At 38.2% G+C, this 12838-nt stretch overlaps 1 protein-coding gene across 1 annotated transcript in view; it reads left to right on the top strand.

Moving 5' to 3' along the window:
- The first annotated feature begins 790 nt into the window (after window positions 1-790).
- The window catches only part of LOC149317127 (sal-like protein 3), a 24344-nt gene continuing 12296 nt past the window's right edge, over window positions 791-12838 (top strand). The window contains exon 1 of the mRNA XM_089516907.1: window positions 791-951. Within this exon, the coding sequence (XP_089373033.1) occupies window positions 873-951 (79 nt within the window). The 5' untranslated portion in view covers window positions 791-872. The remainder of the gene's footprint in view (window positions 952-12838) is intronic.

The following is a 12838-nucleotide window of genomic DNA, read 5'->3' as shown; positions in this document are numbered from 1 at the left end:
AGGGAGGCCAAGAGTCTTGGGAAGGAGAAGCGCAAGAGCCTGCGGAAAGAACAAGGCGACGGAAAGCCAGCCAAAGTTTTTGTCTCTCCCCCTTGTCCTCCTTTTTTAGCTTTTGTGTGGTGTTGTTGTTGTTGTTGTTGCTCTTCGCAACTCCTCCCGATGGAGGAGGAAAGGAAGCGCCGCGCAGACTAACTTCTGTTCGGAGAGGAAAGCTGAAGGACAATAATAATAATAATAATAATAATAATAGGGGCTGAGTCATCGAAATTTGGAGGAAGAGGAAAGAAAAAAGGGGGGAAAGGACGGGAGGAAGAAGGAGGAGGAGAAGAAAAGGCAAGAGAGGAAAGGAAGAGGAAAAGAGGAGGAAAGGACAGCCACGGAGATGACGGCAGTGAAGCGCTGGCACCTCTGTTGCGTAAAGTGAGCCAAGAGAGAGAGAGAGAGACACACACAGAGAGAGACAGAGAGAGAGCAGTCCTTGGGTGGTGTTGTTGTTGTTGTTGTTGTGTGTGTGTGTGTGTTGTGTGGCTGCAGTGGTCCGAGGGGCACCTAATTGCCTGGCGCTCCCCCTCATTTGCATCTATGCCTCCCGAGCCCCCCTGGAGCCCCGCCAATCCCGGCTCCTCCAGGCCCCCATCCGCCTCCTGCCTCCTGCCTTCCTAATCCCGCCGCGTCCCCTCCGCTCCTGGCCTTCAAAGTCCTCCTGCTGGACCAGGGGCAGCCTAGTGCTGGTGGGAGTCTGAAGCCTCTTTGGGACCCCCTCCCTCCCTCCCTCCCTCCCTCCCGAAGGCCCCCCTGAGCAACCCCCGGCTCCCTGCTCTCGCTGATGTCTCTGCGGAAAGCCAGAGGAAAGCGACGGCGCAGCTAGCAGCATGTCTCGGCGCAAGCAAGCCAAGCCCCAGCATCTCAAGTCGGACGAGGAGCTGCAAGCGGAGCTGGACTCGGAGCAAGGTAAGGGAGCCTGGCGGGAGGGCTTCGTTCTTTTTAGTGGCTGGGTGCTGCTGGGTCCAGAGTTTAGGCGCAGGAGAAGGAAAGAAGGAAGTTTAAAGTTAACAGCGCAGTCGGTGGGGGGGTCTTTTTGGGGGGGAAGGAGCCGATTGGCTTCACACTGCAGGAAGAATCCAGTTTGACGCCGCTTGAACCGCCATGGCTCCATGCTATGGAATCCTGGGAACTTTGATATATATATAAAAATTCTGCGCTGTGTCCGGTGCTCGCCCGAACAGGGTTGGGCTTTTGAGGCTGCATCCACACTGGGAGAAATAACCCGGTTTGGCACCGCTTTGACTCTTTTTTGTCTGAATGCTGTGGAATTCTGGGAGTTGGAGTTTGTCGTGGGCCCAGAGCGGAGCCCTAGCCTTGAGCCAGACAACAAGTGAAGGCGGGTGATTTCTCCAGTGGGGATGCAGCCTTGGTGAGGAGGGTCGGGGGTCTTTCCCCTTCTTTCTCCAAAGCAAAAACAAAGTTACGAATGAAGAAGGGGAAAGAAGGCCCTCCTTTGCTCCCCAGTTTCCCCAGAGTTTGAACCCTTGACTCCTCCGGAAGCGGCCCTCAGGGAAGCGGCGGCTCCCATCCCTCCTGACCACAAATAACAATAAATAAGCCCCAGGAGGGCCTTTCTTCACCTCCTTCCTTCCTTCCTTCCTTCCTTCCTTCCTTCCTTCCTTCCTTCGGCCCTGAGGGAAAAAGGGGGGGAATAAAATAAAGTCACATAAAAAGTCCTGCTGCTGCTTTTTGGTCCCATGTTTAAAACTCCGCCGCACCCGCGCTGCCGAATTAAGGTCCCTTTTGGCCCCACTTTGCCACGGCGCAATGCTATGGCATTTTGGGCATTGTAGTTCTGCAAACTACAGTTCCCAGAATCCCACAGCATGGAGCCGCGTGGCAGTTAAAGTGGTGCCAAAAGAGACTAATTCGGCAGTGCGGATGCGACCCGCCTATTATGGAGGCATTTCCCGCTCAGGTTGAGTAACCCCTGAGGTGGAAAAATGGCCATTTCCCAGAGGGAAGGGATGGAGAAGTGGGGGAGTGGGAGATGGCTCTGAAAGGCCAAGGGCTCAACTTTCTTCCCTCAGACACCCAAAGCAAAAAGATTAGGGAGGCCCAGAGGTCTGGGAAAGGTTTTGTTGGTTTCTTTCTCTACTCCCAGGACACACAACACACACTACACAACACCTGGGCCCTTCCTCCAGGGAAAGAGGCCTCTGGGTGGGAGGCTATGGGGTCAGAGAAAGGTGTGGTGTGTCCCCCACATAAAGATGTCAGGGAAAGAACTGGGAATTATTATGGAGGCCTGAGGTGGCCCATTTGTCCCTGAGCCTTAGGTTGCCCCAAGCCTACTTTCCCTGGCCAATCTCTCTTGCCTCTTGTGTGGGTTTCTAGATAGGATCTCAGGGGGGCCCTCAGTTGCTAGCAAGGTCCTGAGAGGGATTTATTGGGGCCTCTGGGTGCCAAAGCAGGACCAAAATACCCCAAAACATGCCAAGTTTGATTTCAACAGGGTTTGGTGGTAGTAGCCACTAGTCACATTGTTTCTGAGGATTGTTTCAAACACTATTTAACTGCATGCGGTTTCCTTTTAACCTTAAAAGTTGCACTTCTTTTTCCCCCAGTGGCGAAGGCACAAAGTCTTCTCCAAGAAAGTTCTCCCTTTCTCTCTCTTGCAGTTACTTATCACTTGCATTTCTAGCCCAACCAGGTCACCATTGTTTTGGAGTGGGTTTTTTCCCCTTCTTCTTATCAACACATGCTTTATCCAGCCTTCTTTTCTTTAACTTTACCCAAGAAAAGCAAACAACAACAGTGCTTCAGGGGAAAAAAGAGTTCCATTTTGGGAAAGCGACTACCCCAAAAAGAATTGTTAACCGTTTTAAAATAAACTTTACAGCTTTTACATTTAGGGTAACTGGAGCTGGCTTTGGTAAAGATTAAAGCCTCTGTTAGACTGGGGGAAATGGTTGGTGTTTCGACACGTATCCCTTCCCTTTCCTTGAAAGGACTCCAAAAAGAGAAATGCAAAAAGCGAGGGTAAAAACTCACCATAGCAATGAAACAAGTTCCCTGAGTGATAAAATAATGTGAAACATTTTAATATTAACAGCCCTTTGGGGGGTTAAAAGTACTTTAATGGAAGCAGATTGCCATTTGAACCCCTCCTTCCCACAGCATTGTGTGGTTTTTTAAATTCATGGTAGATTTTAAGGTCTTTGGTGTAAAAATTTACAAAGCATTCTTAAAAGTTAAGAGGAGGAGGGATCCTCACTGTCTTCATTGTGAGTTAATAAATCGAAGAAAATTGTTCAACTAGGAGGGCTTTTTGTGTGTGTGTGTGTTGTTTAGAGACACTTCTATATGTAGCCATGTCACCCTAGATTAGAACAGGAGATATGCTAAAGAGAAACGCTTGCATATGGTGTGTAGATTAAGGACAAAGAATCTTTTTGTCATGGAAATGGTTTCTCTCTCCTTTTTTTCCCCTTCTTTCTTTCTTTCTTTTCATTCTTTTTTTTAGGGTTTTTTGTTTTGTTTACTTCATCACATAGAATTTCTCACACTTGGTTTGTTTTGTATTGCCCTCAATGACTACATGATCAAATGAATGGATTTATTTCTGCCGAATGAGAAAGACAGTCCTTCCCATCAAAAGGACTACATTGCATCCCAGGGAGGGGTTTTTTGTAAGCGTTTGTTATTGTGGTCCCTTGAATGGTTGGGGTTTTTCATAGCAGCCTCAAAATCCCAACAGTGTAAATAACTTGTCTGCTTTAGACAGTTATGATTAAAAAATGCACTAGGCTCCTTTTAAATAAATAAATAAATATAAATTCATATAGAGTATAACATTTTCTCCAGGCGTTTGGTAACAAGTGGAAGTAGTGCTTCAACTACACGTTGCACTTTCATTTTCAGGAATTATATGAATAGAGTGGTATATTTAAATTACAGTATAGGTAGCTATATGAGTCCAGTGTTCTTTATTTATATCTAATTAGGTGTATATATCTTTTTATCTTTACTTCAAGCAGCTATACGAAAGAGTTCAGACATATCTTGCAAAGTCTCCCTTCATTTCAGTTCACTGCTATATTTAAGGCATTGCTACAGTTCCTGGTTCTTCTTTTGCAACAGGCCAGAAATTAGCCCACAGCCATATCAAAAGGCTCAAAAGTACATCTGTAACATTTCTTTTTAAAAATGAAATGTTATTCTGTGAATGTATATTTAATCTTCAAAGAGTTTTAAACTTATTAGTCTTATTATTTTAACTTGCTAATAAAATATTGCTAAGAAAGCTTGGTTTTTGTTTTAATTTTAAGCACAGGAATCTCATTTGATGCTGCTGCATTTCCAATGTAGTTTCATTAAGAAAAGCTGTTGAGACTGAATATTCTCTTTTCTTTTGATAACAGATATTCTGTGACACAGTAGCAAAAAGAAACCTGACAGTTTGACAAAGTGGAGGATAAACATTAGGCCATATTTAAAGTTACAGGACGGCCGGTCAATTTAGGTGGCAGCGTTACAATAGAAGTTTCAGGAACACAGTAAAGAATGGTTGAAGTATCATGAAATAAAAAAAATATCCCCAGGTATGTGGGATGTGACAGCCATGCAGAATAACATTTTACTATTTTTGAAATGTTTGTCGTGGAAAAGATAGCCCATACCTTTGGTAATGTGGGAAACAAATGCTTACATGCAGTGGCTAATTAGAATCTGCATAGCTTTTATGCTGATAAGTAGTGAACAAAAGGTATTTATGCACAAAATGTTTTGGAGGGTGCCATATTGGGGGAGGGAATGTCATTATGAAGAGTGGCACAATAACCAAAGGAGTTGCTATAAAACCCAATATGGTAAATTTGCCGTTCTCATGTGCTGAATGAGTTTAATGTGAAATATCAGGAGACTTTATATTGTCATTGAAATGATTCCCTCTAAATCAACAGATTACTAGTAGTAGGAAGAACCTTGGTTTGTTAAAGCAAATAGGAGCACTGTACATATGTCTGACCAAATGCATTCACAAGTTTTTGGGGTGTTTTTTTTTTTTTTTTTGGCAGAGGTGGTGGTGCTTACAAAGTGGACAATAAATGAGCAGAAATGGGATTCAAAATAATTATTAGACAATATTTTGAGAATGCATTTTTTTTCTCTCTTGAAAGTAACATTATTGGTAGCCTGGCTTAAGTTTAAAGAGAAGCATCTCTTATAATAATGTCATGTGGCTGGAGAAATGTTGAATGAAACATTCACCTTATACTAAAAATTTTGCTTTTATACTTGAAATGTTTCCCTTTAAATTTTACTCACTGGGATTTGTACTTGTATATTTGAAATAATATATTTTGGACATCTGGAGGCTCACTCAGTTGTAGATATTTTGGAGCTTTTTTTAATACTTCCATTTCTTTGTAATACAACCAATTACTGTGTACATTTGTTCGCCATAAGAGAGCTTAACATTTCAATACTTATTAATGCATATCAAAATTATAAAGGTAAAACACTGCATGTTCTACTTGCTGTTATTCTATGACATGTAATACTCTTCAGAGCATGAGAAGAAGAGACGGCAGTCACACAATTAAACATGAAGGTGGATAACTTTTGGCAAAAATAATGTTTAAAATAAAGAAGTGGGTCCTTTTTTCAGCTTATAAATAATCTGCCAAAAGGTTCAGTTAGTTAATAATTAGTCTGAAGAAAGGGAATTATCTTTTTTGTTAAAGTACTTTTACACCTATATTACACAGTTGCATTACAATTTCAATCAAATGTTGCATACTGTTTTAGAACTCCCTCAGAGTATGGTTTATGAGTAAGAATTAATTAAAACACTTAATATGTTAGCATTTGAATAATAAAGCAAGTTAAAGAGATGCAGATTCCTTTGTGTGTTAATGCCAGAGATGTCTCTTCAAGGAGACAGTGAAACATATGCCTTCTAGGAGTAAGAGATGTTCTTGGAAATCATAATTTATATAATTTATACAATAAATATCAGCTGATGGTTCATATTCCTAAAAAATAAATATTGACCAATTTACTTGGCAAAATGATTTTAATTATAAATATTTGTAAAGCTGTCTCTCTTCATTTTTAAATACAAATATTCAGAAATTGTGAACAATCAGAATTGAATTGGGTACTAGATTTGTTGAAGCATTGAGAAAACAGAGGGTTTCATTTCATTACATGGTTTGTTGACTGAATGCCAAACCAACAGTAGCATATCTAGAGAACATTCATTAGTAAGAACAAGATCCATTCAGTTTTGCTGATAATAAAGCAGATCTGCTGTGATATTGGATTAAGTATCTTCAAATAAACCAGGAACTGGCAGGGGAAGGAAAATATTAAAATGATGTGTTTTGTTTGCAAAATGGTAAGTTTTGCAAATAGTGAAGGAAGATTTGTGTATCTTCAAGTCACCTGTCAGCTTATGGCAACCTCATGAATTTTGTAGGATTTCCTTAGGAGAGGAGGTGGTTTGGCCAGTTCCTTCCTCTGAAATATAGCCTACAGCAGTATGTTGTGCTGCAAAAAATGTCAGAATGCAGATCCAAAACTATGCTCTTTCAAATTTGTAGTTATGCTTACGTTTCGTAACATTGGATTATGTACCTTCTAACATACTTCGTTACGTTTCATATGTAGTTACGCTTACGTTTCATATGAAACATAATGAAGTATGTTAGAAGATACTTAATCCAACATTTATGTTGTTGACAAAGTTTATAATCAAAAGGTGATTTATTTGTTTATTTATTTATATATTTATTTGGCCCTAGAAAAATAATTCAACATTGGTGAAAAGGAAGTTTATGCTGTCCCCCATGAATTTCTTTGAAAGCAATCTCCTTGAGATCTATTGGTATGTTTTTTTTAATCATAGCTCAGCTGCAAAATTACTGGTAATCATAGCATACAGATAACTGTAGAAAATATAAACATTAATGATCCTTTTTTTTTTTTTGGCCAAATACTTTTATCAGCAAAGAGCACCAGACTTTTTGTCTAATTTCTGTTTGTAGCAAGAGTAGCAACTCAAAGACAGTTCTTGGTGTTTTTTTAAAAAAGTTTTGCCTGTTCAGTTTTTTTCCATTAAAAATGGGACTGTCTGTAGTCAGCTGAAAGGCAGAACAATATCTGCATATTTGACAAAGTAATGCCTTCCTTCTTAATGCAGTGCAGACACACACATACTACTTTCTGCTTCCTGTGCTGAAGTGCTGAATGCACTACAGAGAAGTTTTCTGTTTGTTGTCAGTGAAAAGGTGGGACTGCATGGAGTGCCAGCAAGCATCCGATGGACTCTCCCTGAGGGTGGGTAGTTAGAAGTGCTTTGACAAGGTTTGCTGATTTAACCTTTGCCTGCTTTGCCCTGCCAGGGGTGGCCACTAGATGTCAAGCTCATAATACAATTAGTACATCTGTGCAGTTGACCTTGGCAAGCACAGCTTACCACTTGTTCTGTTAAGTGTTAACACCAAATCTAGAGTGTTAACTAGAGATTCTTGTGAGTTTTGGTACGTTCTGCACAGCATATCAAGTGCTCATCTACTTCAACATGAGTGTTTACAATCCCAAAGAAGGTGGAGGGTGGGTTCTTTTATGCAGCCTTTAATTGCTTAATTAACCTTGCCACGGCTGACGCAGCTTTTCTTTGGCTAATTGCAATGACTTTTGTCATTCTTTTTCTTAATAAAAAGACCTCAGAATAACAGGTTCTGGCCGTATTTCTCTTTAGGTATCTGTATCTAGCATGATGGCAACTGATTCATTTTGTGTGTTAGGTGTATTAGTTTGTCTGCTCAGAAGGATTTTCAGAGCTGAGGCAAACCAGTGAGACATTACTAGACTGTCAAGGCTGGAGTTCAGAACTGATCTTGAAACATGTACATATAGAAAAAGCTCCACAGGATTATAGTCAATGTTTTCTGTTTTCAGAGCATCAATATTAGTAAGGTACTTAGTTTAAAATGGCTGGGCAATGTGCATGAAATTGGGAAGTCACTGTAAGCTTTTCTCTTACTCTGTTATATTGTTGTTCATGTTTCAATGTGAAAACATGATATAAACTTTGCCACAGAAGCTGTGAATTAAATCATATGGTCTGCATCCATAATGCAGGGGGATAATGCAGTTTGACAGCGCTTCAACTGCTGTGGTTCAGTGCTATGGAATCCTGGGATTTGTAGTTTGTTGTAGTGCCAGAATTCTCTGACAGAGAAAGTTAAACATCTCACAAAACTACAGCTCCCACAATTCCACAGCACTGAGCCATGGCAGTTAAAACAGCATCAAACTGCATTAATTCTGCCATGCTGATTCAGCTATGGTTGGTTGTGAGTAGAGTCCAACCACTGAATCCTTTAGTTGTTGTACCTATTCAGTAACTGATGGAATAGATATATACTCTAGGTTGGGACTTACAACCAAGATCCAAGTCATTGTCTACCACCTGTTAACTAAAACTGCATTGTTATACTTTAATGTATGACAAAGATAGGGTTTTCCAGGTAGTCAAAACAGTGTGAAATAGTTGATATCTTCCTTTTATGTTCACACAAAGGTCCTAGTATATCCTTAGGTACAGCATATGTTTGAAACAGAAAGTATTTGGTGACTATTCCACAGGTAGCTGTTAACTTAAATTGTGAAATTTAGGCCACTAAATAGAGCAAAATACATGCACTAGGTCAGTGCAAGTTTTGCATAGCAAGAGTGCCCTCCACTGTTCACACTCATATTATCAGCTTATGGGGGCCTTTGGAAAAGGGACAGAAAATTTTCTATTGCGTCTGGAATTTCTTCTACGTTGTTAAACACAGTAGGGGTCTCTATTTGTCTCCTCCTGTTTCACAGCTTGGGCTCAGTATGTGATAATTCATCTTTCTTTATGGGATTCAAAGCTATCATAAAAGAGTTTAAAAGAATTAATTTGAGAGAAAATGTTTTCATTTTTAAAAGATGTGATGCATCTTTGAGAGATATTCCAGCTAAAGTGAAAAGATAATTCAATTATCTGTAATATGAATATATATGATACAGTATTAGAGTTGCTCAGTTTAAAAAAAGAAAAGCAGATAATTGAGACTTTTACAGTCATAATATAATTTTAATAAGTAAAATTATATTTTAAAATATGTTGGAAAAATATTTTGTCATTCTGACAAACTGAGTGTGAAAAACCTGTCAGTCTTTATTTGAGTAGTTGTCAGTAATCAGAAAGCTTAATTGGATGAAAAAATGGCTAATTCCCATGTTTTACAATGTGTTATACATTCTAGAACCTTCTACATCTTTGGTTTGGTTTCAGGTTTTAAAGCTATGCACATTGTACGGATAAGTATATTTTTGGTTCATTTTGAATTAGTGCAAATCTTCTAGAAGTTGACTAATGGGGCTTAATCCTGGGATGAAGAAAATGAATTTATTTCTAAATCTATATAATATTTTTCTATCATATATATATGCTGAAGAAGACATTTGGTTCCCAGGCATTTAGTGCTTTGCATAATGTAGAAATAAAACATAATATCTTTGGGTCTCCCTTATTTTCATCTAACATCAGGTGAACAAGCAGCATAAATCTATTAACTATAGCAATCTTGTTTTTCCCCAATATGGTCAACATTTTTTTTTCTTTTTCCTGTTGATGTCTATGTCCATTTTGAAATAGGTTCAATAATTTAGCAGAATACGAGAAACAAAATTAATGATAAAGCCAGATTACATTAGAGAATACCACTTTGAATTGTAATTATCTATATAGCCAATAATTGTAAAGGATCTCACAAATAAAATTAGAAATTGTATGATACAAAAATAGAGAGACAAAAAGGAGTTCGAGCAGAATAGATTTTTGTACTATCCATATTATACAATCCTAAAACATAAATTGCATGACTTTCAGTGCCTACATACACATAAACACAGAGACAGACATGCCTTTGGAGGTGAGGAAGCAAGAAAAGGCAAATAGGCTCTTGAGAGTTTTATTCAACATGTACAAATGTTGCTTTGCTATCAGAGATAAGGGAAAGAGTGTATGATACCTTTTCTTCTTTAAAAAAGTGGGGTTTACATGGTCCTTTCTAGTATTGTTCCTACAGTTAGTACAGATTACAGGATTTTTTTTTTAAAATGTTAATCTTGAAGACAATTTTATGATAGTTAAATAGAATATTTATTCTGTTGTGTTATTAATTGGCTGTTGTGACTCTAGGGAAAACCTGTAGTACTTGCAGTTGAAGGGGAAAATATATCTTGCTCTTTTTAAAAAGTTGGAACAGGATATATTAACATCCTTCATATGCAAAGGAATAAAACTGGCATAACTGTGAGCTGAAGATGTTTTCTGATGTTAATTAAAAATGCTGCCTATTCCATATTTTTTCTCCCACCCCCCTTTTCTCTCTCTGCAGAGATGAATGTGTTTCATATAGAGGTGTATTGCTCACCACCTAAACATTTGACAAGTACCCTTAAAGGTAATTCAGTACTTTCTTACAGTGATATTGTTCCACTGAGATATCGAGTGTCAGTTTTCACTGGCATTCCTAACTGGAACCTGTGGTCCAACAGCACCAGTCATCTTAAATTTTCATTGGATTTAACACAAATGTTTTGATTTACACCATTGATAATGGAGCATTTTATGTTTGACATGCACACAGAAAAATTCTTCCATATCGTGTGGAGAATCTGTCATGTAGGTACGAACCGAGACAATATTTCACAGCCTTAGTCCTGAACAAGTCAGTGATTTATAGAAAACACATATGAGTCGTGGCTAAAAGTTATTACCAGGGTCTTTATAAACTTCAAGCAGATTTTTTTCCTCATCTCTAGCCTGATAAAGATTTCTGGTTATTCAAAATCAAAATCTTTTATGCATTTGTGGCACTTTCATTGTTCCCAATAAAGACATTGGCAATAGTGGGTTTTAGATATATTTTGTTGGACCAACATATCTATCTTTGTTCATTGAAATCTATGACAGTGAAGCAAGCTTAAGTGATTATAGCTGTATGTGGTTGCAAACAACAGGATTATATTAAAAGTAACTTCATCAAATTCAGCTAAGAATCCAGATTTTAAAATAACTCTTTGAGTGGACATTGTGTAAAGTATTTTATAGTGACTTCATGTACATTAAAAGTGTGTCTGTGAGTGTGAACCCAGGTATTCATTCCTGCTAACAAAAATGTAAAACCCTTTTGCTTTAAATTTAAAACGTGATCACATTCAGAATTCCAGCTCTGTTATTTTAAAGGTTAAAATGACCAAGTTAGCACGCTGGATGTGATTAGACTTTAACTTACTCCGGACAAGCATATTTAGGCAGTATAAAAATGTTTCACGCAACAAAATATTGTTATATAGACTATTTTAATCAAAGGCATGGGGTAAATTCTGTTTAAAAATCAGTCACAAAGCCTGATTCTATAGGGATTTTCATTTGAATATCAAAAATTCCAAACTGTATCACTGTATATTTCATTCTTGCATTATTTATTTATTTCCCTAAGTCGTTTTGATAGCCTTAATTTGCCCTTTGCTTTCCTCTTTACAGAACAACTGGATATTATTATTTCAGTGCAGAGTAGTATTTTTACCTCAATGTATATATAAATAAGAATGAAATTACTTAGTATATCGAGAGTAAGCTGCAAATTATTCTAAAATGAAAATAAATGTTGATCATATTTTGTGAATTTTTCTTTTTTTCCCTTACAAGCGTTGTTACAGTCATAGCCTAAAGTGTTTGTATGACACATATGATGCGCATTTTCTTTTAGTCTTCAGAAATATTTTTAGTATTAAAATAATATATCTAAAGAAATGAAGTTTTAAGAAAAATGTCCCTAAGTTTTCAGACTGAGATTTTATTTTATTTTATTTAGGTACTGTAAAAGGATTAGTTTTGCAAAATTAACGTGACTATATCTCTTTTTAAATAGACAGAATTTATTTCTCAATTTTAAATGAAACTTTGCTTTTTTGCCAATAGATTGTGATTTAAAAAGTAAATATTGTCTTATCAGTCAGAAAAAGACCAACATTATGACATTTAATTTGAGGGTTTTCATTTGTTTTTGTAAATTCAGGGATAAACTTGGGCCCAAGGTAGCCTGTAAAAATGAATGTCATATTAAATTTGAACTTGAGACTATATTATTTTGCTTCATTGGCATTTTAGCATATTTTCACCAAGGACAGGAGTACCCCATTATATCCTTTTAAATAAAATTAGGGTAAGACAAACTTATTTATCCAAACCACCTCCCAATCAACTAGGTCTGGTACTCTACACCAATTTGGGTCTTATAAAACATGGTGCACCTTGGCTGACAGAAGACTTTCTTCCTATAGCAGTCTCTCTGATCCCATGTTAATGCTACATAGAGGGACTCTGATTAAATGGGTGAGCTCTGGTTTTGGAAGGATGGTAGATTCCAAAAAAATAGACGAGGACACCTTTTCTGAGTGGAAAGAAAGCACATCCTGGAGTCACTCCCAACTGCTGCATGAACGGCTTACACCACTTTAGTTCAGCTAGTAGATTCTGGTTGGTGTGCATAAATTATAACCAAAGTCATGGATTGAACTTCCAAATGTATAAGCACGCTATGGTGTAGAGCTGCTTGTCTGTTTTAATTTCCATGTGCTCAGCAGTTCAATCCCCACTAGGACCAGTGGCCTCCAGAGGCAGTGTGATGGTCCTAACTTGTTTTCTGTTCAAAAATACAGCTACCAGAAACCATGAATTTAATGCCTCTGTAGGCTACCATTTCCAATTCTTCCCCACTCCCCTTTGTTATTGGCT

Source organism: Sceloporus occidentalis, unplaced genomic scaffold (genome assembly GCF_023333645.1).
Source record: "Sceloporus occidentalis isolate IW3139 unplaced genomic scaffold, rSceOcc1.0.p SCAF_3, whole genome shotgun sequence".
NCBI lineage: Eukaryota > Metazoa > Chordata > Lepidosauria > Squamata > Phrynosomatidae > Sceloporus > Sceloporus occidentalis.
Note: the sequence above shows the minus strand (reverse complement) of the source record. Positions and strands in the feature narration are given on the sequence as shown.